This window comes from Crassostrea angulata, chromosome 7 (genome assembly GCF_025612915.1).
Source record: "Crassostrea angulata isolate pt1a10 chromosome 7, ASM2561291v2, whole genome shotgun sequence".
In the NCBI taxonomy this organism is placed as follows: domain Eukaryota; kingdom Metazoa; phylum Mollusca; class Bivalvia; order Ostreida; family Ostreidae; genus Magallana; species Magallana angulata.
The window spans coordinates 53403370-53430518 of record NC_069117.1 but is presented as its reverse complement, the minus strand read 5'-3'; the positions used below and the strand labels follow the sequence as shown (position 1 = coordinate 53430518).

The window sequence follows — 27149 nt, the reverse complement described above, 5'->3', positions numbered from 1 at the left end:
TTATTTATGAACCAACTATAGTACTTCTTGAAATGTTCATTTGAGAAAGCGTTTGATAAAAATTTGACACTTTCACAAAACCGGATAAATTAAACGCTGTGTGAACGTAAAAGACGAGCATGAAATGAACTTTGAAATTCCGAACACTGTGACGTACTTTGTCTATGACGTCACAAGCTATCATAGTAGTCAAACTTTCATAAGATGGATAAAGAAAACATTTCCCCAGAAGATATGGTTGTAGAGTTCTACACCCAAGTGGTAAATTATTATAAAAGTTTACATGCTTACTTAGACCTATATTTTTTTTTATATATTCATTTCGTTAAGATAATATATGAACATTGAATAATGATTATTCTTGGAAACCCATTACTTTTGATGTTGTTTTTTAATTTTTTTTCAAAAGAACGCCTTCCAAGTTTTGGCAAAGAAAATGGATGCGTACCTATCAACCATTATTGCCATGAAGAGGGGGATGTCCGGAGTAACTAACGCCCTGTTGCTGTTTTGTGGCACAGAATGGCCGGGAATGGACCATTTCAAGTCTCTTCTAAAAGTCAGGAATACTACTTCACAGAAATTTTTAATACTTTTTATTTGCAGTTTTATAATATGCATGAGCACAGTATGTTTGTCCTGTTACAACACACTTTAAAAAAAATCACATAATTTGGAGAAAAAAAACTTAGTGCGTTAAATATGGAACAAAGTCTACACAATTTGGGAAAAAATATTAAAGCGCATCGATATTTTCGATATTAACGCCGTTTGAATCTTGACATGGTTCGGTCGAAATTCTTGAGACTTTCGAATATGATAAATAACTATTTTATGTAACTTAGTTCAGCTCAATGTGACATTGAACACAGATCCAATTGTATTTTTAGCCAACTTGAGAGGCAGTTTTTCGATGAAAAAAGTTTTCTCATAAGCTAATGTATTTTTACAATTTACATATAAAGAATTTACTGATATGTAGTTATTAAAATAGGCCTAATTTTTAAGATATCCACTGCATCGCTTAGTCGTCAACTGCACATCAATTTTTTAGTATTTTTACTCTGTATGTTTGCACCAAATTTACTGATCTTTCACATGGTTCAAAACATTGGGCCATATATACCAGAAACAAAAATGATTAGATTTTATGCTAGGAAGATCGTGCAATTTCTGGCTTACATATCAATTAACTTCTTTATCATAAAGTTATAGATAAACATGATGAATATACTTAAATTATATATGACATATACAATATGATGTATTTCCATATTAATGTAATGTGCATGTCCGAGTGCTAATTTTAGTTGACGAAACTTTGTAGCTGTTTATGTAATTATTACTTCTTATAATAAATGATTCATTTGGTTAGAATTTGAGAAAAGGATTTCTGCTTGAACACCTGCAGTTTTGGGCATCATCTGTACTTTGGGAGAAACTTTTGTTTGGCCAGTTCTTTATTTCATATATATTTTATTTCATAAGGACTGGCGTTTACTTTATTTACAGCAAAAACTATTGCCCTTTTTCGGTTCATTTAAGTTCACTCTACAGTTTGCCAATAGTTAATGGAAATTGCTTTGATATGTGTAAGAAGATATGATATGCTATAGGGACCAAGATATCGTATGTGCTAGGGACCAAATTTTTCAGGTAATCAATTTGAATAATATATCAAAATACATTGTTTCCATGATTTAAAAAAATGTTGATGTACACTCATAGCTCACTTTATTTTTAAAGTGCGTTGATTTGGGTCGAAATTTAACGCACTTTGATTATATTTTTTGCTAGCGCTCTCGAGCGCTAGCAACTACGTTAGTCTTTTTCACTGGAATACGCATGCTCGACTCCATAGTAGGGGATTCTGGGAATACTATTGTAGATAAACTGTACCATTTGAATTTCATTTTATCATCTTCACATAAAGTTTTTTGTTTATTGTAAATGTCAAAAAGTAACATTATCTTAGGTATTATAATGCAAAGTTATTCTAAATATATCATAATAAATAGCTAGTTTTATCTTAAATTTCCGGCAGGCTCGGAAAACAACCTCGGATATATGTTTTCCGAGCATGTCGGAAAGGCCATAGAAGATACGATTGTTATAAAACAGCACCAATGCAATGGTTCTTGAAAATGTTCACCTTGAAATTGAAATTACAGTAGATACATAATGATTAAGGCACAGTCAATGAGCTATGCCATTGCCGATGTGAAGCCCACTATAGATTCAGAACCCCACTCCAGCCCGGCACAATTCTAATACATCCCTGTGCCTTCCTATTGTTAATTAATCGTGTCAGAAATTTAAACTAATGTTTTAGAAATCTGCTTCTAAGTTTTATGATGGCTACAGCGCTAGCTCACCAATCTTTTTTAAAAGATAAGCTTGTTATAATAATAAAGCTACACAAGACTGGTGCATGTATACTCGATATATATTATTTAAAAGACAGTTTGAAAATATAACTATGTTACTGTATAAGACTTTGTTTTTGAGAGTTTTCTTTTTTAAATAGATATTTCCAATTATAATAATTCTCATTACCGTGTAACACGTGTTTCAAAACTACATGTATTTTAATGTATGGCAAAGAATGCAAGTCGAATCTGCTTTAATCAATATAAGATTTAAAATCTTTAAAAAAATTACATTAGAAAACATTTTTATAAAATGGTTTTATTTCAATGAAATATATATAGGGAAAAAAAGAAGAATCAATTGACGTACTTTTGCACGTGATTGTACATGTTCATTTCAGCGTTATATATACGTTTATACATTTTTTACTTTCAGGATCTGGACGACTCTTGGGATTTATTGGAGAAAGATGTCAGCAAACTTGGTGATGGGTTCCAGGATTTCGCAGACAAGTTCTATGTCATCTTGGTGAGCCTATATGTTCTTCTAGGATACTCAGTTAAATTATGATGCTTTAATCTCTTTATAAGCTAACACAGACAGTATAATACATATTCAATCATCTGGTGTATAATTGTGTGTGGTGTAGGATTTACGTGTGAAGATCGAAGAAGGAACTCAGGCATTGCGTCATTATCGGCGGGAAGCTGAGGTAAACATTCACTTTTCAGGCTTATAATCATTTATTTTGTCAAATATAACTGTATGAACTATTCTAAACCGAAAAGGATCACTTGTATATAACAAATGAATTGGCCTATAGGGTATTGCAGATAAAACAAAAACAAGCTCTCTTACACCAAACATGCAGTGGTTATGTGTTACACAGAGGATCATGCATTATGCAAAAAACACTCTCTATGTTTTACAAAAAGTTTTGGGATTTCCGTTCCACTTCTAGATGCCATACACAGTTAACTCTTAGGTTCTAGTTCTCATAATGTATAGGAATTGAAAAAAAAATCACCGTTTGTCCGAGCAGTATGAGTTATGAACGCTTTTTTTTACTTTTTTATCTTTAAATTTTATTTTCAGTTTAATACTGTTTTTAGTATGATACATGTATTTACGAGTATATGCGTTTATATACAACTATGGACACATAAGCAACTATCAAAATATCGCAAGACGCGATTTCGAAGGTCGTTTTATGCATCGATTTTTTTATTCTACTGAAAACATTCACACAAAACTAGTATCCTTTTAAAAATAAGGAATGTATTATTTTACTTCATTCAAGTATAGCATCATAATTACGATGATTATGCCGTGTTGATCACAATGATGTTAAAATCGGGTATTTAATTGCCTTTCATCTCATTCAGTTTTGAACATAATAATTCAAAATTTATGAAACAGATCCATATCAACAAGTAGAAAACATTCATTTGCTTTAATCAGAAGCAACGTTTTTACATTTTTTATGAACTTATTTATTTAACAACGATTGACAAGCATGTTCTTCTATTGATGTTTCTCGTTGGTACGGATGTTTTACGCGATGTGGTCCTTATAATGTGGGAGGATAACGCAAAATTTGCGATATTTTTTCAAAACGTGCATGATATTTTCTGTAGTATATGTAAATTTGGCAGTGAAGAACCTGCTAATCCCTTTAGTGTACATGCGTCATTTTACAACTAATTTCTTTGGAGATGATACATTTATAACTTCGGAAAAAGGCATTGGTGTAAGAAATGCTAATTTTAATAATATAGTTATTGTTTAGCTTAATCTTTTTCCATTTTTTAACATAGAAAATGAAGAAAAATAAGCAGAAATCCCAAAACGAGAGAGACGAGGTATGTATTCAAAATTCTAGTACTACATTGGACTTATCTATAGCACTTTTAATTTGATCATATTTTTCAAAACACACGAATTTGAAAAAATGTTGTTTTTTCGCTCAATTAAAACAAAATTGGTACCCTATAATTTTTAAAAATCGTAAAATATTCTGTTATCTAAAATCTTCATTAAATACCGATGACAGTTTGCGAGGATGAGCACACAGAAGGAGCGAGAACTGAAAGAGATGAGGAGGAAGCTGGAGGTGGACGTCAACGAGCTGTGTAAAACGTGAGTCACCCAGCATGATGTCCTCATCATCACTAACACATTACAACTCTATATACTTGCATAAATGTTCCTGTGCAAGTTTAATACCCACACCAATCGTGTAAAATACATTTAAAAATAGTTTCTTTAGAGTGTTTAGGCATCTAATCTACTTGACGTTTAATTTTAAAATATATTTGTATTCCAGGCAGAGACATTTCATCATTAACCAGTTTCGAAAATTCTTTGAGGTCCACGGTACATTTTGTCGAGATTTCCAGGAGGTAAAACATAGTTTTATTTGTATAATATAGGTATAGCTAGTTCTAGACAATGCTGCTACACAAAATAATTGCAAATGTATTCATAAAATAAAACAATAAACCGGCATGAATCTACTAGTAAAAATTTCCTGTGAAATGAGCAAATTTACACAATATTTCGTTATGAACTATTATCATGTTGAGGGATTTCAGAGGAGTTTCGCTGACGAAAACAGGACGGATGACAAACTTAACGGTTCTAAAGGAGTAAAACTCAAACAATAATTTCATACAAATAATTAAAGCTACAGCTAGGGTATGGAAACCTTGTTAAGTACAAAGGTTTTGAAGTTTTAGAGGAGTACGTACACTAGGTGTCACTGCAGTTATTCCATAAAGATTCTCGTCAAACCATGGCTGAAGGCTGAATAATTCCCAAATTCCGCTTTGAACTTGGGGTGTTTTTGCCCTGGACAGGAGCTGATTTCTTATTAGACGAAAAACAATGTGCAAGATGTCTGACTATTCCAGTTTTGTAACAATGCGAGGTCATTTGTATTCTTGATGCGTGTTGTTTCCAGAGGACGTGTAACTTCGACGTAAACAAAGTCTCAATACCTTGCTGGATGCACGCGTGTTTTTTTTTTTTTTACTACTACTTGTAAATGAAGTATTGTTAAAAAAATGTCAAGAGGATTTTCCCCTGATGTTCGTTATTATTTTTTTTATCTGTTTCTAAATTTTGCGCAATTTTGGTAAGAATATACAGTATAATAAATTTAATACTGTAGTGGCACCTGCATATTAGTAGGACAGGGACATTAACTAAAAGTTCAAAGGGGGCATAACTCTCAGAGAAAAAATAAATTCAAATTTTCTTACATATATGGAAAAAAGCAATAATCAGTTATTGACACATTTTATTTCATCATTTTAGATTGAGGGAAAACTCCTGGACTCCCTGGTTAACTTTTATCCTAAGAGGAAGTGAATCATCAATAGAGATTGTCAATAAATGATTTTTGCAGCGTACATCATTGTCACTTTCTATTTATTCATTCATTCTGGAGCCAGTAAGTCAGACAGGAGATCTTTATTTACAAGACATGTATATAAACGAATCACAGTATTCACCTAATGACCTCATGACAACAGAAATACATATACTTATATACTCTACTTTCACTTCCGTTTTCTCAGTATCATCACATAAACAAAAACAACAGATTGTAGTAACAACCATTGCATTAATCTGATCATAATAAACATGGTACATGGTAGTCGTCCACAGGTCTTGTAATACATACCTTGTAATAGCTGCATGGCTTACAGAAAAACAAGTCTGATATGAGAATAAAAATAAAACCAAACTCATTAAAATATATATCACACAACAAACGCACGCACCTGCTGAGTGAAACATCAATGCCGATTCATTGTAAACAGAATTCTTTAGATATTAAAGATGGGGTATTTGTCATCTCGCGCACAATTCACAGTGCAATTCATCAGGCAAAAGGAATAAAGCATGTAACAAACGAGAACTTTTCTTACAAAGCATCACTGTCTAATCAAAAACTGATCGATAAAAATATGAGCAATGCATGTGTCCTCAATGTTAAGCATAAGATGAGTGATTTGGAGACAGCCTTTCAATATGAGCAAAAAGAATCATGTGTGATGAGTAAGTTCTCAGACATCACTTGTCTTGGTTAAATGGATCAAGGTTTCTCATATGATAAACAATTACTGATGTCCATACATTTACAATCAATCAACTCGGTTACAAGTGAAACGGATAACTTATTCACAGTCTTCATTCTTGTTGTCCTAGTTCATCTGAAGTTCCGTACAGGTGAATGACTGTCCATGGGTTTTCTTTTTACATACACATAATACCTTTCTGACTCAAAGTAAGGTCATCCAAACTGGAAGGAGAAACCACCCGGGAATCCCCCAGGGAACCCCCCACCACCGCCACCCCCAAAGAATGTCTGGAATATCACATTGGGATCTACATGATCTGTAAAACAATGAAATTGGAGTTATTTAAATGGAAACAAAAAACATTGAACATGTACACATGTATATGTGATCAAGTTATACATGTAAATTATATATTATTTATTATATAACTTCCAGAAAATTGTTTCCGGTTTAAGAAGTACATGTATAACATATCAAGAGAGATTTTTTAAAAAAAAATATACTAAATTATTTCAAAACTGTTAGTATTGCTGGCAAACATAATTACAATATCTCTGAATTGTATCTTACCGAATCCACCGGGTCCTTCTAAATCATCTAAGTCAGCACCACTGTCATATCGGTCCTTCTTCCGCGTGTCTGACAGCACAGCGTATGCCTCCCCCACCTCCTTAAATTTACGCTCCTCCTCCTTCTGTTTATCTGGTGTGTCGTGACTGTGTCGATCTAAAATAACCAGAGTTTGATTGTTTACTCATTGCAAACATTTTTCCGCATTTAAAGATGGAATAATTAAATATCTGATTTGTATTACCTGGATGATGAATTAATGCCCGCTTCCTGTACGCCTTCTTTATTTCTTCCATTGAGGCCGATTTGTTGACACCGAGAATTTTATAATAATCCTTTCTCTTGCTCTTTTTTAATTCCAGTTTTGCTTCTTGTAAGAGTCTTTTATGTTCTAAATAAAATAAAAATGTCAATTCATGTTAATATGTATGAAGTAATGTACTTCTACCAGTATTAGGTAATACTGGATACAGAATTGAGCTTAAATGACAACTTTGACTGATTTTTACCTCTTGACTTGTCAGTTTTAAAGATCTTTTCATAATCTCTGACCGCCTCCTCGTATTGTTCAGTATCCATGTAACTACATTGTAATGCATTAAAAATAATAGGTGTTCACAAGAAAAGCTTATACATGTATCTTTAACTGTAAATATATCAATATTGTAAACTAGTATGTATACACTCTTCCATAAAAGCAAGTACTTACCATTTTGCCCTCCTTAAATATGCCTTGATATAGGTGTCGTCAAGTTCTATTGCATTCGAGCAATCACTTATGGCATCATCCATTCGGTTTAACTGAATCATAGACAAAAACACAATTACAATGCATTTTGAAAACTAAGCTGCTTAATTCAAAAAATTGAAATGTGAAAAGCATTAACATTATGTACCTTACAAATATTTCTGGGCAATTTTTAACCATTATCAAACAGGTAATTTTTAATTTTACGTACATCAGTTTTTAGAAATGCATTTTGATTTAAATACTGGCAGGCCCTAAAGGGTAAAAAAAAAAATACCTTTGATGATACTGTTGCTCTGTTAAAATATAACTTGGAGTTTGTGAATTTGTTGAGAGGATCTATTTCGAGTGCCTCTGTATACAGATCATGTGCTTTCTGTACATTTCCCAAGCGGAATTCTGTGTTCCCTTCTTCCTTCTTTGCTTTCAAGGCCTTTGCTTTCTACAAACAATTTGCAATTTTCTTAATTCATTTCCAACAAAAATGTGGGACAAAAAACTAAATGGAAGCAAAAATTAAGACACTTTTCCTCCTCAAGGAAACAAAGTGGATGAAATACAAACTTTTTTCAAGTAATTCTCTAGTATTAGGCTATCAAAAATCAATTCCTTGCTCCTCAGGCCCGCACGCATCTGATTTAACATTGCGCATTACCTATTTTTATCATTAAATGAATAAATAAAAATTTCCATTATAATTTCCGCTTGCTTATTCTGGAAAAAAATTCCGGATTTATGACCACATTTTAGATACCCAAGTCAGTAAAACGCTTGATTTAATAAAGAACATTAAATAAATGCAAACATTGCCATGATTCAGATTTAATATTAACAATAGCTATTAAAGGCCATTGAATCTAGTTACAAGATGCTGTGTGTATGTTAAGATCGTAACAGCAATGATTTTAGTTTTGGTATATGAAGAGGAACATCTTTAACCTCAAATGCATATAGGAGGAGAGTTCCTTCAGCATGTACTATACTAAATATCCCATTGTGCTTATACAAATGGTTTTCTCAAGCCTTGTAGTTGTGGTGTTTCTCGAAGAATGTGATGACTTATTAATTTCATTTAGTTTGATCTAATAAATCAGATACATTCATTTCAAGGTAACTTTTTATTTACTTTAAAACATCACCTTTTCAGGATTTAAATACGAACTGCACAAAAGAAAAATACCACATCTTTTTTTTATGGAATAAAAAGAAAAAATTATCACCGCCCAACAGCATCTGTTTTTGAAAATGTTGGCATGAGAACCAAGAGATTAAAATTTTTATGGCCTTGAATATTAGATTTATTTTTTTAAATCAACCAAAATCTAAATTTTTTACATAAACTTGCATAATGTACAACTTATCATGCTTAATTGAGATTTTCAAGCTTGAGGAACATTTACCTTATATATTTCTTTGGCTTTGCTGTGGTCAGGAGCTAATCTCAATACTTGTTGAAAATGCTGGAAAGCTTTATCCACCATATCTTCATAATATAGACAGAGACCCCTTACATACAAAGCATCAGAGTTCATGGAATCCTCACGTTGTAAGATATCACTACAAAATGAACAAAAACATATACGTCTTCACTAACATACATGTATATTCCTCAAACACATTCAACACAGTACAATACTGGTAATTTCTAAGGTCATAAAATGTTAAGATTCTAAAGCACCATCACATCAGCTTAAATATTTCTGAATTTATTAATTTTCTTATAGTTTAAAAAGAGGAACAAATAAGTTTTTTAAAGTTTGAAAATCAAACCTTCTCAAATCTTTCATCAAAAAAAGAAAACCTGCTGCCTGCATCATATTTTTAGAATTTTGGCTTGAGAATCTAAATATTAATTTTCTCTTTTGCTTTATTAACTTGTTTAAGAAAATGGCACGTTCTTGACCTCAGATATATCTTACTTGGCAATTTCTTGAGCTTCCTGGTATCTGCCTAATAGTCCCAAAGCCTCTGCTTTTTTCAGTTTAAACTTAATACATGCTGGACATTTTTGCAAACACTGGTCCATGCAGAATACAGCCTGAAATTAACATTAAAGGCTCTTTACCATTATATGAAATAAATAAATCACTCGGAAATGTGTACCTGCACTCAATAGTCAATTTACTATTTTTAAGTCACAGCATTAACACGTCTGTTCATAATAAAGTCAGACACATGTTTACAAATCATTTAAGAACCTACGGGAGCTCCGAATGATAATTGATATACTTCAAATAACACACTTTTCTATGTGTAAGTGTTAATATCTGTATTAGACTCGTCAAGATTTCACAAGAATCATTTAAAAACATTTTCAACTGTGAAAAACTGGAATTTATCTAGCGAGTGATGAGTGACAATAACAAGCTGATGTTTTTATTTAATACAGAATCAAGAGTGAAAATAAGAGGAACATACATTTACATCTAATAATAGTGACAGAAATTTATTTTGTCAAATTCATGTACATACAGGTAAGTCTAACAATATTTTAATTTTGTTTATCTAATTCGTTCATCAAAATGTCATAGTATTTTTTACAGTTCTATCAAAAGATATAAAATTTTGGGTTGAATCTCCATTCAACACCATATACTGTGGAATCATTAAAATTCGTGGGGGACAATTATAATGGATTGCTTTAATTTTACAGTTTCGTGGGGGACGTAATTTCGTGTATTCTCTTGTACCTACAAAAGGAAATATGACTTAATTGCCTTAAAGGTAGCAAGGGACAGTTTCGGATAAAGGACCCGTCAATATTTTTGTAAAATTGAGAGTTGCTGTACTTGAAGGTTTACGAGTGTTGCTAAAATTCATGAAATGATTTTTAATGATTATCATTAGTTAGAGGGGTGTCTCTTGTTGAAATTGATATGCAATATGTAGGCCCCATATGTTAGGTACATGAGAATCAGAAGTAAAATGCGAAACCTGTGGCTATGACTATTGTGTTGACTTTACACAGTGAAATTGCAAGTTACAGACGGGAGGTCAAATAACACGAAAAGTAAGTGGATGGGACATTGTAAACTATACACTGGTAAGTGTTTCTGACATGTGATAGTGCAACATGCATGCGGTACGGAAGGTCAACCCTCTGGAGGGAATTAGCTGGGGGAGGTCTAAAAAGCTGAAAAATCATGAAAACTTAGCAAAATATGAAAGGGTCAAAATCTCATAAAAACCAGTATGTAGAGAATTTTACAGGTTTTGACTAGTAATTTTCTTCAGAAATTGGTGATTGGCCTTATAAAGAGTGAATTAAAGGTATTTAAGCTGAATGGAAACTGAGGAAATTCTAGTTAAAGAGTTCCGAAGACATGCATCCTTTGGCTACGATGAATTGTATTAAAAAAACTGTCCCGTGCCACCTTAATTCATTAATTCCTGGAGGATGTTAATTCGAGGATAAGAGGTACCCACGAATTCCACAAAAATTGAGCTACCACAAAATCTAATGATTCCATAGTATTTGACAATCCCTTTCAAAACTACTAAAAAAGGACCCACAGAAAAAAACCCTACCTTTCTATAGTCTCCCTTCTGCATGTCTTCTTCTGCCATGTCTTCAAACTTCATTACACCATTTGCAATAGCAATCTGTTGTAAAATTCATCTTTGATAAACACACAAGTATATGTATAAAACCTTTATTTTATGCATTCGACTTCTCTATAAGGGATGTGTTGTGCACTTAATAAAAGCATGTATATTAAAAGGATCACAGCATATGATTTTTAAAAATGTCTCTATATTCTGCCAAATTAATATTTTAATTCAGCATATGTTAAGAACAATAATTTCTTACATCTGTCTTAGCTGATGCATTATCAGGGTCCAAATCCAAGACTTTCTTGAAACTACAGGTGGCAGCTTGAGCTTCCCCTAGAGCCAGCTGGCACTTTCCTTCTCGGAGATATCCCTGAAAGATTGAGAATATTCTGTTTTTACTTCAACAAACCACCTGAACATAGCTGTCATAGATCAGATTTTTCATGAGACTAGACCTTGATGTGCTTTTTGATCAAAAAATGTCTGTCAGTAGAAATTTCTCTCTAATTACAAGTAAGCTTCCAGGTAAATTGAACTGACCTTGACGAATGACTTGTCAATCTTGAGGGACTCCCTGATGTCTGACAAAGCCTCTTTGTATCGGTTCAGCATCATGTAGGCAGCAGCACGATTCCCATAATATGCCGCACATGTTGGAGATATTTCTGTCAACAGTAGCCAATTTAATCCTTAATCAAATTTAATCATTCAGAAAGGACATTTATTAAATACATGTACTGTAAAAGCAGAAATATTCGTTGGGGATTTAATTTCATTGCATGTATTTTCGTTGGCAGTATAAATCAACGAAATTTAATCCATGACAAATTTTTAACCCAGGTAGTAATAAATACAGAGTTGATACGTGATACATTTTAAAGATTAAGGTATGACGAAATTAAATGCCAAGGAAATTTTACTTGGTTTAACTCTATTCCCCCTATAGTGATTATCCCTTACCCCCTAATGCCACGATATGACGCGTCTGGCCATTTCCCTAATGACGACTTATGACGACTATACACATTGCCCTTTTAATCCTTGTTTATTTCACATATCTTATTTAAAATTGGTACCACCTTACGCAGGAGGGAATAAACAATGCATACGTAATCATTCCATATATGGTAATGATTCGTGGAACTGGCTATCACGTGATACAAACACCTGTAATGAAGTAAAAAAAATGGCGTCGTCCGACGAGTATGATTCCGATTTGGACCGTGTTTTTGACATTTTAAACGATTCCTCTGGCTCTGAGTTTTCTGGATTCGATAGTGACGATGTGGCATCAAGTTCTGATGAAGAAGACGACAGGAATCCGGCAGATTGGCAGCCGAATAACCGCGAAAATCCTCAACACCTTGACGATAACAACAATGGCGACGTTCCTACATGTGCTTTACGTCCCGGTCCAAAGTTGCCAGATGACTTCAACAAAGACACCGCTGGACCTTTTGATTATTTCAGTGTGTTTGTCCCTGATGACATGTACGATCGCATAGCGAGGGAAACAAATGCTTATGCAGAACTTTGCCAACGAGAGAAGAACGAAAGAGACTCTGCGTGGTCCGAGACTTCCGGCGAGGAAATTCGTGCATACCTGGGACTTAACATCGTTATGGGCGCCTCACCACGACATCAATACGAGGACTATTGGAGGGACGATGACTTCCTAGGATGTGCCGGGTTTAAAACTGTGATGACTAGGGACAGGTATGCTAAACTAACACAGTACCTTCATGTGAATTGTGCTGCCGCCCGCGTTCCAAGAGATGACCCCCAGTATCACCCCATCAACAAAGTGAAGCCGTTGTACGATGTGACGAAAGCCAACTTCAAACTGTACTATCAACATTCCACAGAAATCTCAATTGATGAGGCCATGAAAGGGTATAAAGGGCGGACACAACTAAGACAGTACATGCCAGCCAAACCGGAGAAATTCGGGATCAAATTCTGGGCACGTTGTGATGGGAGGACATCCTTTATGAGTGATTATGTGCTTTACACAGGTAAACGAGACAGAACACCAATTCAACAGAGATTTGGACTGGGATACAGTGTTGTTCATCACCTAACAAGAGACTTAGTGGGCCTCAATCATCACTTGTACCATGACAGGTTTTTCACCGGTGTTCAACTTGCAAATGATCTGTTTGAAGAAGACATCTACACCTGTGGAACAGTGAATCCAAACCGAAAGGACTTGCCACCACCCCTAAGACAGAAGAAGTCAGTCCTGAAGCGTCAATTGCCTAACCGAGGAGATTCGGTGTCTTACATCAAAGACAATCTCAGTGTGACCGCATGGAATGACAACAACATTGTGATGATCGTGCACAACAACAGCACCAGTGATCCTGTCCGATGTGAACGTCAGGTTGGTCGACAGCGTGTAATGGTTCCTCAGCCCAAGGCCATAGCAGACTACAACCAGTTCATGAACGGTGTAGACCTCCATGATCAACTGAGGAAAAAGTATGCCTGTGGTCGACCAAGCAAGAAGTACTGGAAATACATTCTCTGGTTTATCTTGGACTGCTGTCGTGTGAACGCGTACCTCGTGTACAAGGAGGCATCATCGAGGACCATCCGAAAGAAGCGTTACACCCACCTGGATTTCGTTATTGAACTTGGACGTGCCATGATTGGGAACTTTACCTCCAGGAAAAGAGTGTGTGTACGAGAATCCTTGGCTCCTATGTTCGTCGAGAACAACCGAGTTAACCATGTGTTTCTTCGCCTGGATGGAAAACGCCGCAGATGCAAAGGATGCCATGTGTCGAATATCCGCAAGGAAGTTGTGACGGGTTGTCCTACCTGTAACATTCACCTCTGTAAGAACTGCTACCTTGCAAGGCACTGAGTCAAAAAACTAGTCGAAATCAGAAGTCCAAATGTGATTGATTCCTCAAGTGTGATAAAATTGTGATTGTGATTGTGATAAGCTATTTTTACCTGTAATACCTGATTAATATACTGTACCTGATCTTGTGATATATATGTGAGACAATTGTAATACTTATTTGACAATAACAAACTGTTAACTGATCATGAGTCATTTCTCTAGTCTCATAAAGCCACATTTATTATGTCTTTGTTCATTGTTCAGTTCTCTGTTTACGTATTTTATATTTCAACTTTTACTCAGGTAAATAACAATGTGATAGTTTTATTTTTGCATGTTTTTAGATAGATATTTACTTATTTATTTATTTATTTATTTATTTTCAACAATAGTGTTATAAAAAACCAATGTAATTGGTACTATGAATTATATTTGATGCACAGGTAAATTTACCTGGATATACCTGCATTATGTTTTGCAGGTGCTGTTAATGTAATAATAAAGTCTAGAAATGAAAACATCTAAGAATTCTGAATTCAATGATATATTACATGTTATAGTTCAAAGCTTTTCAAAATTTATTTATTGTTGCATCTTTATACATAGTAATTTCCGTTCAGTGTATTGATCTCAGTTTTCAGGTAAAATACCTGACTTTTTTATATTATATTGAAGGAAAATGCTTAATTGATTGTTATTTATTTATTATTTCATGAACAGAACAGATTTTATCCATGAATTAATCTATACTTTGTATTTCTAATAGTGCACAGGTAAATTTACCTGAATAAACAATTTATATGAAAATGTTTCTGCAATATGACATACTAGTGTTAAAGTTCAATCTTTCCCGGTTCTCATGATGTATCATATGTTATGTTTTGATGATGATTTAGTTTAATAAAGATGTTTTCAAAACACTCCTTGTTTTCTTTCAAATGAGCTAAAAACCTCTAGGGGGAGGCCTAGAAAAGCCTTTAGGGAAATGAGAGATGCGTCAAAAGGTGGCATCAGGGGGAAAAGAGTTAAAAACATAATATTTTGACCCATTGAAAATATGTGCTTCTACAGTATACTTCATTGACCTTTTTCAGGGGTCGACACTAACTTTTTTATGCATTAGTCCTGCCGGACTAGTGTCTGTTAACTTTAACTAGTCCGCAGGCAATTTTATTAGTCCGTCAAAAATAAATGAAATGCATTACCGTATTTTGTCTAATAAAAAACAGTTTTTATTAGAATTTGTAAGAAGGGGTGGGTATCATACATCACAAGGAATTTTTTGATGTTTTTTTCTTACAGGTTAATCACTGGCTTAGTTGTATTGTACTATTCAGTACATAGCAAGAAGCTGCGTATTCACTATCTCCGTGTACATGGTAGAAGCCGCCATTACAGATGTTAAAAATAGATCTGTGCAATAGATCAGGGCCTTGAGCTACCATGTTCTTTTTGTTATTTAAGTTCTTTAAAAATCAGGTATAAATAATAAGCAATTTAAGACAAATGATTTAAACACAATTCATTTAAATTAAACAACAAGAAATTTCCTTTCACCTTTCAGTTTATTTTTTTATATTTACATTCTACTGTGTTTTCCCATTAAATTCCGTGATGTTTAAATGCCTCTAAATGCAACACCTATTCACTGCGTATGAATTTACGAGTAATATACATAAATAGTTCTTAAACCGTGATTTCTATGTTATCAGTTAAAAAATGTATTTCATGAACGTTGTCAAAACACCATGTTTTATATTTATTAAACAAAAAGTGGACTTTATTGTTAAAAGCAACATTTCAAGAGTTATTTATCATGGATTATATTTTCATGCTCGTCGATCTCATCTCAACAGTCTATGTGAAAACCAGTTTAAACCGGTTTTACAAAACAGCTGTTCTTGCTGTTACTTATTCACTCCCTCCGTGATCTGCACTTTATATCGATTTATTTAAGTAAACAATTGATTTCTTCAGTACGGGAATGTAAATATAAGCATTAAATGATTTATTTTTGACGTCGTCGTGTCAATAACTGCCGTCAGGTGAGTAGACAAATTATCATAACGCGCTAACGCGCGTTATTCAATTTGTCTGCTCACCTGACGGCAGTTATTGACACGACGACGTCAAAAATAAATCATTCAATGCTATATTAAACACCTAAGCGTCTCTATCGAAGCCAGGGTTGTTGTGAACATGTGTGCTCGTTACCTACCCTTAGGGCAAAAAAATTATCAAATCACCCATAACATCCTGCATACCTCTGTTGTTTTCACTCGGTAACTCTATAATCACCAAAATGTATCATATATCAATTTACTGTAATTACTGTAAAAAATAAACTCAGCGTTTTCCAGGAAGTTGTCGACAATATTGCCGTGGCTTTGCAACATCGATAATTTACACATTTTTTTAAGCAGGTTTTTTTATTAGTCCAACCGGACTGATTAGACAGAAATTTTGTTAGTCCGACTCAAAATCAATTAGTCTGTGACTAACGGACTAAGGTTAATGTCGAACCCTGAATTTTTACAATATAAAATGTTGCAGTCTCCATGTAACTAAGCATTCACAAGGAGGTTGTTATTTTTTGAAAAAAGGAGAACTCACAAAGTGTTTTACAGTATCTTTTTTCTAATCTGTTGGCAAGGTGATAAATTTGGCAAATCTTTATGTTTTGGCATGATAATAAAAGCCACAAAATTAACCCCAGAATTTCAATAAGATAAAACAGGAAACAAATTCTTTCTATTTGGATGATTTGAATTGGCTGCTTCAAATTTTGCAATGTCAATATAATCTTTTCAAAAAAGCCTCTTTAAATAAAGAATTCATCTCTTCACTTCAAATTCATAGAAGGCCTTATTCAGGTGGTATGGGACACTTCCATGTTAAGACGTATTGCTTATTGAAATGAACAATAAAATGAAATGTAATTATACAAGTGGTTTCTTTCCCGATATTGTCACCTAACAGCGTAGCACAGTGGGTTGGAGGGTTTACTACGAATCTTAAGTCATGAGTTTGAATTCCGCTGGGGCTTTTACATTTTTTACCGCTCCAAATATTCTCAAAAGTAACTTTTTGGTTAAATAATGTAAAATTTGAAAATTCTAAACTGGTGAAAGTATTCTTATTGTAATGTACTTTAATCCACTTAATATCAACAGATGTACTTTCCACCTTAACTCCCTCTAACCCCTTTCCTCAATGTAAACATTTCCACATTTTAACAAATTGAATGTGCATTGTGCAGCCATCTTGAATTGTGTAAGCACCAACAAATCATTCATTTCATAAATAAAATAAATGTTTTGTTTTTTTTAAAATTCATCCTTACCAATAGCTTCTGTGTAACATTCTATTGCCTCTTTGTATTGTTTATTCGTGTAGAATGTATTCCCTTCTGCCTTCTTTTTCTCTGCATCAATGTTAGTTTTCCTTAAAATATTCATGTTTAGATAAATACTTAATATATTCATATAATTAAACTTATTTTACCTTTTATCCAAACCTTATTATGTAAGACATCATTCACCAAAAATTTGAAACTAAGAAGACACATGCCTTATGTCAACAACAGATTTTTCCCAATGTCATGATTAAATAAATTCCTAATCAGATTCAAAAGAAATCAAAATATCTATGTACACAATTAATTGATGATATATTAGGTATCCAGGTCCATTTACGCCCTTGATTTAACCTGGGTAAGTAATATTTATCCTAAGGAACCTTTTTTTCAAACATTAATTTTACTTTGTTCATAAACACTCTTTTTTGCTATTTGATCTATATATATATCAAATTGTGACAATGATTTTCTTTGAGTGACATCTATACACATTGTGACCTCATGTTTATCCTTCAACCCCTAGTTTTAACAGAGTATACGGAACTTTAGACTAAGCTTGTTAACCTATATGTTTCATAACCCAATTTCAAGCTGCATACAAAAAAATTTAATGCCCATTAAATGGTAAAATTTTGTCCTAAGCACAAATAGGTGCTTTTTAATAAGTTGCTTAAGCTTGCATCTTTATAACCCTTCATAATAAAATAACTTGTATTAAATTCATTCAGCATTTACACGTAAGCATGGTTTTTAATATCAAGTTTTAAATTTGTTACATCTTCGCTAGCCAAGGGTTTTCGGTCCACTTTGCTCCCCATAAACCATCACGAAAACTCGGTAAGGTGGTGGCTCTATCTAGCGAGCAACCTGAGTTGTGCCCCTTGCATATTTACATTTTAATTGAATTAAACAACAGGTTATATACACACTACGGCATTAATACAACTTGAAAACATGTTGACTACCGAATATCGGAACATAATTAACGATGCTATTAAATACGAATTAAGTTATAACCTAGGGAAAGCACGGAATGTTTTATTCATAGTGTTTTGTAAGGACCTGTACCGGGAGTGAAAAAGTCTCCGATTTATATGAAAGCTTTCAAGCCATGAAATCAGGTATCGTTTTTGTGAATATTGCGGACCAAAGAAATTAAATAAAACAGAGCTCACTGAACCTTTAAAAGCAATAACCATAAGCAGGAACGTATATACTAACGGGATAGGCAACTTCTACATTCGCCATGTTTTACTTCCCATGCTATCACGCAAGCCTTGACAAGTTTGTAGAACTATCGTTGGGGAGGCACTGTACTCGAGAACTTGTGTCTCAACTTGTTAAAAGCACCGAATGTTTTACCAAAGATCACACATGTGATTTCTTTTAATGTTTATATTTACTAGCACTGCGATTGGACCAGGTACTCGCAGCTGCAGCCAATCATAAAACGGAGCTTGTCACCGAGTTTTCGTAATGAAATCCGCCAAGGGTTTATGGGGAGCAAAGTGGACTGAAAACCCTTGGCTAGCGAAGATGATTTGTTAAGAATCCCATTTATTTAAAAATCATTATACAATACCACCATGTCTTATGCAAAACTGAATGCAGAATTTTAGGCAAGAAAGTTCATTTCAAAATTGAAATAAAACAATGCACTCATTCATCTAGATAGGTTTTGTAAGCATTTTAGGTTCTACAATGATTAATATTATTTATTATTATAAATACTAAAATCTACAACACAGTATATACTCTGATAAAATTATCTTTGTTCCATTTCACCATATACAACAATAGTATATGATATCAATCTCTGCCAGAATCAGGCAGAATATTCAAGAAAGTGTAGCTAATTCATATCAAGGGCAGATAACCTTACTGTAAGTTTCTCTTTGACATTCATAATGTCAGATGATCCATACTCATTCCACTGTATAAAATTGAAGTATGTTTAAATTGATAAAAAAAAATTAGTGATGATTCTCTATAATTTTCAATTTTGATTTACTTATTCTATATAAAAATACATTTATCTTGACTAAAATTGTGTATAAAAGGGGGGTGGCCAGTGGAAAAACCTTGTTTTCATGTCAATGAATGATACAGTACTGCTTAAAATACTGATTAAAATAAATTCTTAAGGTCACTACATATAAACAGAAAAAGTTTTGATGTTACATATTGTCAATTTCTAGGGGCGTAAAAATGAATCTGTCATATTCCAGAAGTTTCCATGGAATCCATGGACATCCTGTTTTCCAAATAGAATTTTTTAATGCGTATGAATAATAATTTTCATCATCACACATACATATCGCTAATTTTGACTATCGATCTAATCATGAAAACTCCAGTTTTCCCGAGAAATTGTGATTATAATAAGCGACGATTAGAACGCATGTGAAAGGGAAATCCCAGAGTTAAATCTAGCTCAGAAAATATCATGTAACTTTAAACGCCATGCAGTCACCTTAAGTTCAATGAAAATCCACCCAAAAAATTAAAGTCGGTCGCATGGTAGCCTTATTACTTACAACAATTCTGTGTGTGTATTCTCAACATGTGGACTTTCAACGTCCATAGGAGTTTCTGAAGACATTTTTACGAAACCAACATTAACAGTCTCGCGAGAATGGACTGGTTGCGAGAACTTGGGCACTAGCTTATTACTAAAACTGCGCGAAGCCGCATATTTGAAAAAGGCGGAAAAGCGGCGTGAAGGTTCGCGCTGAAGGAAAGCGATTGAGTAAGAGCCCCCAACCCATACACGCCATTTGATAAGGACGCTTTGACAAAGGCTGACAACAAATGATGTCATATATTATATATACTATGGAGGGTAATCGTGTTCAAAAATCCAGACATGTAAACTTGTAAATACGAATATGCAATCGTGTTGATGTGTGAGCCTGAGCATGAATACGTGTAACCTATAAAACTCGGGCATAAACACGTGTAAGATTTGACTCAGTTCCTTCACATGATGTACATTTTGCAACTTTATTGCTTACATTAGTTAATTAAACCTTCAACTTTGCACACTTTCAATCCGTAGTTTCTGCGTTTGTAACTTCAGGCACGGCAATAGCACATCTGACATGATACAAATTGACAAATGTAAAGTCTACAAGTTTGTCGAATTTTGACATGACCTTATATGGAAACATTGACGTCACTGATAGAAAAAGGCTAGCTGCAGGTAAAGGCATGCCGTAATCGCCGGAATAGGGACGGAATAAATAAAAAAAAAATTAGGTAAGCCTATAATCATATTATCTCTGGATAACAACATTTCATAGAGTATTATTTTTCGGAATATTAAATTATGAGATTGGTGTACATTTTATCAAGAGAATGTATAAAAGATGCGAGTAAAGAATTCGATCGGCTTCAGATATCCTCTTAGAACTGAAAAAAATTGCATTTAATGACTTTGTTTGAATACACATGTATAAAGATATATACGCATTTTTATTCATAGGCGTCTGAACCGGGAGGGGGGCTGGGGGGGGACTTAGCCCCCCCCCCCCCCACTTTTTTGCTAAGTTAGACCTAACCATTAGGAACATAGCAACAGGGAGGATTCAACCCCCACCCCCTTACTTTTTCCTCGCAACAAACAAAATTGTTCCTTAAAAGACCTTAAAGAGAATGAACTAGCACCCCCCCCCCCACCACCACGGATTAGGAATTTCATGATTTGGGGGGACAAATTGGGCAGGTTTGGAATTATTGGTATACCCTCCCCACGGATTAGAATTTTCATGATTATGGGAATTCTTGTCAATATTTTTCATGATTAGTTTAGCCCCCTCTTTCAATTTGCTTCCGACGCCACTGTTATTAGAGTACATGCAACAAATTGTTAAAGTATAGGCCTCGGCTGAATTAAGAAAATATCTCCAAATGCATCCTTATCGCTACCACATAGTTGTGACAAGATCCCCCCCCCCCCCCCCCCCACGCGAAAAATTACACGGGGTCCGTCAGCTGAGTTGCAAAGTTATCGATAAGAAAAACAAACTATTTAAAGACATTGGTTTTGAGATTGTGATTACCCGATAGTTTGAGACATAAGAAGCGACACCCTCTTTAAAACAAATGAATAAAAATTCCAAAGATAAGGTTAACTGTCGTAAAATTAAAATGTGTATAAATTATTTTAAGAAATGTTTCTTTGCATTGTCGGCAATATATAGGGAAAAAAGCCTATCATGCAGATAAAAATTGACATTTTTTAAAAATTATTTTAAGCAATTATTACGGGATTGAGTATGACGTCCTGAATGTCGGTTCAATACAGACTCACTTTGTGTAGTTGGCTGATAAAAATTTTCTGGAGAGCTAAAATAATACAGCTTTACAGCCACTTGTGAACAAGCTGCAGGTCTGTAGCTCCCTGTCTAAAAACTACAGTGCCTCTCATAGTAAAACTTCAATTTACGGCGCACAAAAAATATGCGCTAGTTTTTTTTTAATTATTATTGAAGATTGTGTTATTATTTATCTTTCACTTACACAACAACAAAAAGTATAAATACATGTGAAGTAACATAATATTTCCGCGAAAAATTACCAAATCCTTGCAGGTCGTTTATTCTAACCAATTCAGAAAAATAACAAGAGTAAAAATGGGGTACTCTATATGCAATGTTTTTGCCCAAAAATGACTAAGTTCAACAGCTGATATTTTTATAAATCAAAATCCTAGCAATTTGCATACTTCTGATATATATGTATAAATGATCTGCAAAAGAACAACTTCCTATCTTGAAAACTGTTCGAGGAGTTATCGGTACAATAAGGGTACCTTTTTGACAGCCACCCGCCCGTCTGCAATTTTTACTATTTCAATAATCGGAAACCCGGTTAAAAATTCACTTTCAAAATTCTTAGAATTCAGAAGCAATGGAGTTACATGGGACCTCACGGCGGTCTTCGAACCCCATGCCGCTCAAAATATATTTACCTTCTTGATCCGTCTCATTTCTAGAAAAGAGTACGCATTTACTTATATTCCAGTTTAAATTACATGTCAAATTATTTTTAGAGATATAAGATATTAAGCATTTCCTTTTATAATACCATGAGAATTATATTACGGAAATTAGCGCATTCGTCACATCGGCAACGATTTTTTTTTCTACATGAACCTCTTCCTGTTTGGTCCAGTTTCAATCATACCTCAATTTTTTTTCTAAAAATAATACTGGTGTTTCCGATAGAAAAGGTGTCGTTCATTAAAAGCTTATTGCAACAGTTTAGCTGAATATTATGTTTATTTTTCGTTCATTCCGGTCCGGCGGTTACGGCATGCCTTTTCCCGCAGCAAAGCAGTTGCCATATAAGGTCATGTCAAAATTCGACAAACTTGTAGACTTTACATTTGACAATTTGTATCATGTCAGATGTGCTATTGCCGAGCCTGAAGTTACAAACGCAGAAACTACGGATTGAAAGTGTGCAAAGTTGAAGGTTTAATTAACTATAATGTAAACAATAAAGTTGCAAAATGTGCATCATGCGAAGGAACTTCGGAACTGAGTCAAATCTTACACGTGTTTATGCCCGAGTTTTATAGGTTACACGATCAGAATTACACATATTCATGCTCAGGCTCACACATCAACACGATTGCATATTCGGATTTACAAGTTTACATGTCTGGATTTTTGAACACGATTACCCTCCATAATATACAAGGATGAAAAGATAACCCTTTTGCCAATCAGTACTTCTTTGCGAACCTGGTTTGCAAAAAATTAGAACCTAGCTGTCACTCTGACTCACTGTTTTTTTCTTCTAAATTATCGCTTAATATACATGTATTACATGAATTGGTCGACGCACGATTTCTTTTTAAACCGATACCACACGAAACTCATCTTATTCCTATCCTATCCTATTTTTATTTTTTTCTATTTTTTTTAATTTCATTTTTTTGTGAGCTGAATACGTTGTACTTTAATAAAAGTAACTATAAACCGAGATTCTTTTTTCAATTGTTCCTTTATGAGTGAATTCAACAATTTTTTTTGTAAGTAACACAATATATATTTTTAGATAGTCAAAGATAGATAACCTCGTAATCATCAAAAATTACACATTACATATACTGAACATTTTTGTCAATATCATGGTTAACAATGGTTAAGTTATATTAATTTGCAATAACTGGTAATTAAAATAACAAGGACGGGTATGAATAAGTGACGCATGGTTTGTAACTTTGTTTTTAATCAGCTACGTAATTTTTCAGTGTAATTGAAATTCGCGAAATTTCCAGAACTTTCTAGAACCGACTATTACAAATCGGATCATAATCTTTTTAGTTTTTCTACGTTCTTTCAATCATATGCGAATTATAACGTGATGCGATAGGATAAAATATATAAGGAACAATACTATTTCCTAGATGCGTAGCAATATCACAAGTTGCTAAAAAGAGTAGAAAATAAAAAAAAGATAAATAAATAAAAATAACAACAAAACAACGTATTTTATATTTAAGCAGTAGTTTAAAAAATTCTACCATGGACTTCGAATTTTAGTCTCGGTATATACAGTAGAGGTGATGCAGTCGTGAAAAATCCATGTTATTCATAATGTGGATAAAATTAGTGTTATCGGAAAATAGAGTTGCATTTCAATAGGTAAGAATATCTGTTATCTTAATTATTCAATAGTTAGGAATATCTATTTTGGGTTTTTTTTTTATGTTCTTGCTTTGTGTAACCTCACCCCTTTAGTATTCAGACAATCTGATTAAAATCAGATTCTTTGATCCGCTCCCGAAGATCGCTATATTAGTAATGTAGCGATCTTCGGGAGCGGATCAAAGGATCTGATTTTAATCAGATTGACAATTCAGACAATTATAATGTGACGCAAAATAAAATATTCTGTCACAAGTTGATCACTTAACATCAATCTGATATAGGGAGTTTTTGACGATGTTCAACACTTTTAAACTCAATAGTCGTAAAATATATGTACAGTAGTAAAGAAATTTACACAATCTATTATGCCGAGGTCGGTTATAAATAAGTGATGCGATGTTTCAATTTCACTCAGTGAAATATAAGTCAGTCAATGAACTGTCAATCAGAATGTTCAGATAAAATACATTTATAGATTCATTGAGGACCGTGATTTTTCTAAATTTTTATAGAACTTTTAACGATTGTTCATGTACTTTCTAGCTCTTTCCATGACCACTTCTGCGAATCGAAATAAGAGTAAAGACGCAGAACAAAAAATTGATGCGATGAAAAAAATTGTTAAGGAACAATACAATTTTTCTCGATGCGTAGTAATGTCACAAGTCGTAGTACAAAATCAGTCTCATTTAATGAGAGTAGTTTATAATGTTCAAAAACGTGGAGCTGCACTAGCTGGTTCAATCGTGTAAACTATATGCTAGTTCTGATACAGACATAACTTTTTTTTTCGGAAAACAGGAATATTATTTCTAGATCTATAGGTAAGATTACAGAATAAAGGTCCTTTTAAAAAGATTTTAATGAGTGTATCCTTCAGTAGTAGTTAAAAATGGGCTCATTATTTTATAAAATTAATGCTCTAAAATATTAAACAAGGGGTTGATTTTGTTTTTTGTTTTGTTTTTGTTGTTTTTTTGGGGTTTTTTTTTTTTGGGGGGGGGGGGCTTATTTAATTTTGGGCTTTGTTTTGTTTTGTTTTTTCAAATTGATATGCATGACTGCGTTGTTTATACCGTTTAATTTACTTGACCGCTGATACGGAATATACGCATTAATTTGACAATCGAGGGGAACGGAAACCCACCAAACAAAGCAATAGGTTACACACAACAATAAGGATTTAAGCTAGAGATAAAAAACTATTTAAAGCATAAATTTTTGTGGAAGGGCAGTGCACAAACGCAAACCCCCACCCCCTCCCCGTATTGTTAAATGAATAAACATTTATAGTTAGATTATAAGTATATTACTAAACACTTTCTTAGGCAAACCGTTCACTTTGTAAACATATCTTTATTATTTGAAAACTTCATTATTGGTGCAGTTTTCAAATAAATTGATCAATCTTTGCTTATAATTTATCCAGTTTACACACCAATACCCAATATCACATAAGTGATTGAGAAATTTTTAACGTTGAAGTAATTCTTCATATCAAACCATTTGTGTTTGATGACATTAAGTTAATATGTTGAGATGAAGAGGTGACATGGCAGTGAGTTTACCACGGTATCGATTACGACATTGACAACATTTCTACGTCTCCATAAATGGAAAGTGCGTTGTTGTTTTATAGTTAGTGCATTAAAGTTATAAGAGTTCATACATACGCAGTTTTCTCATCTTTCGCTTCTTCTGGCTGTAGGCGTACCATTTCTACATGGAATCTTCACAGGAACCCACTGGTGCTTTCACAATCTATGCAAAACTCAACAGGAAGGCATTTACTTTATCACAAAACAGTGTTCTATGTGATATTGTATTTTTTTTTTTAATTTTTTGGGTGGTTGGATATACTTATACTGCCATATGTTATAGTATGTTTTGTATATTTACATCCACCCAGATTTTAAAAAAAAATAACAATATGACATAAAGTAACAAAAAGTTTATTGTTTCTGCAACTGCAGGATGTCTTCACAATTAAGACATATTAATCTTACAAAGTGAATGAATGCTGTGCATTTTCATTTAATTATAGAGTACATGTACAAAGAGACAATTATAAAAGACGTTTGCAAGCATCATCAATGACAACAACAAGGTCAGCATTGAAATATGTCAATAACTATATATCTATATAAGCTAATAATACCAGATTTAACCAAAAACACCTGATATGATGACTTCTGTTTGTATTTTCTTGTCTCAGTGTGAGAAACATCAACAAAACCAGGCTGTAATCGATGCTTCTTTGCCAGCAAATATGGCGTAGCTCTCTCCTTCTGTGTGACAAGGACTTCCGGTAGAAACGAAGTAAATGCTTTCAAAAATGTTTTATTTTTCTGAACGAAATTATGTTTATTTTTCTTGAAAATAGATGATAATTTACTAAATGTCAATTGTTATTTACCAGCAAAATTAAGAGAAGTCTAGTGGAACATGTTAATTTAGTAATATGATTTGTTATGACGAAAACAAAGTCCAATATTTGAAAGGATTGTTCTTCACTGAACAATTAACCTAGCATTTACGGATAAATATCCTGTTTTGAATTCACAAATTCTACGATCTAAAATTGTCTTCTTGTATGCACTTAATGTAACTCTAGGAAACTGACCAGATGCAAACAGTAATCAATTGACCATGGCAATCAGCTGACTTTTAAAGTTAAAGAATTGCAGTGATCACTCCTCCATGGCACCTGATCCTACCTCTAATTTTAGTAGGGTCCATGTTTGCTCCACTCTTGTTTTGTATTTTTCCTTGAGACTTTTGATTCTGAACGGCTAAAAACTGTTCGTTATCATCACATTTCATTTCATATTTGGTGGACTGGAAGATATAACTAAAATGATAATAGAGTTGTTGTATATTGTTATCGGGGTTTGCTTTTGCAATCCTGTTTAAACGGTTGTTTTTTTTTTAAATATGTGAACGTTTT

At 33.6% G+C, this 27149-nt stretch overlaps 2 protein-coding genes, 1 long non-coding RNA gene and 1 pseudogene across 5 annotated transcripts in view; 3 read left to right on the top strand and 1 right to left on the bottom strand.

Annotated features, from left to right (window-relative positions):
• Positions 1–103: 103 nt before the first annotated feature.
• On the top strand, positions 104–6202 carry LOC128157208 (uncharacterized; annotated as a pseudogene).
• Positions 5829–26093, bottom strand: LOC128157206 (dnaJ homolog subfamily C member 7-like). 2 transcript variants are annotated; one of them, XM_052819653.1, is made up of 13 exons: positions 25876–26093; positions 17526–17626; positions 11872–11996; positions 11588–11701; positions 11305–11379; positions 9696–9814; positions 9177–9333; positions 8054–8218; positions 7738–7829; positions 7538–7611; positions 7273–7419; positions 7029–7184; positions 5829–6774 (listed from the first exon to the last, which is right to left on the bottom strand). In XM_052819653.1, exons 1-13 carry the CDS (start codon positions 25917–25919, stop codon positions 6671–6673), a joined length of 1473 nt encoding a protein of 490 aa, XP_052675613.1. In that variant the 5' UTR covers positions 25920–26093; the 3' UTR covers positions 5829–6670. The 2 variants fall into 2 exon arrangements, with proteins under 2 accessions (XP_052675613.1, XP_052675612.1); XM_052819652.1 differs by lacking the exon at positions 25876–26093 and adding an exon at positions 20078–20234.
• Positions 12262–15198, top strand: LOC128157205 (piggyBac transposable element-derived protein 4-like). Its single transcript, XM_052819651.1, has one exon. It carries the CDS (start codon positions 12308–12310, stop codon positions 14198–14200), a length of 1893 nt encoding a protein of 630 aa, XP_052675611.1. The 5' UTR covers positions 12262–12307; the 3' UTR covers positions 14201–15198.
• Positions 23751–27149, top strand: part of LOC128157209 (uncharacterized) — a 10511-nt gene continuing 7112 nt past the window's right edge. Inside the window, exon 1 of one of the 2 annotated variants that reach the window (XR_008239803.1) lies at positions 23751–24196. This is a non-coding gene — a long non-coding RNA (uncharacterized LOC128157209). Of the gene's footprint in view, positions 24197–24441; positions 25027–27149 lie in introns of those variants that run through there. The other variant, XR_008239802.1, reaches the window with a different exon arrangement.

What these genes read in the sequence shown, in the direction of transcription:
- LOC128157205 (XM_052819651.1), top strand. Translation starts at nt 12,308, where the DNA reads ATGACGCGTCTGGCCATTTCCCTAATGACGACTTATGACGACTATACA.
- LOC128157206 (XM_052819652.1), bottom strand. Translation starts at nt 20,142, where the DNA reads ATGTCTTCAGAAACTCCTATGGACGTTGAAAGTCCACATGTTGAGAAT. An exon ending in TAAAACTGACAAGTCAAGAG is followed by an intron (nt 7,420 to 7,537) that starts GTAAAAATCAGT and finishes TATTTTATTTAG; the next exon opens with AACATAAAAGACTCTTACAA. An exon ending in GGCATTAATTCATCATCCAG is followed by an intron (nt 7,185 to 7,272) that starts GTAATACAAATC and finishes TGGTTATTTTAG; the next exon opens with ATCGACACAGTCACGACACA.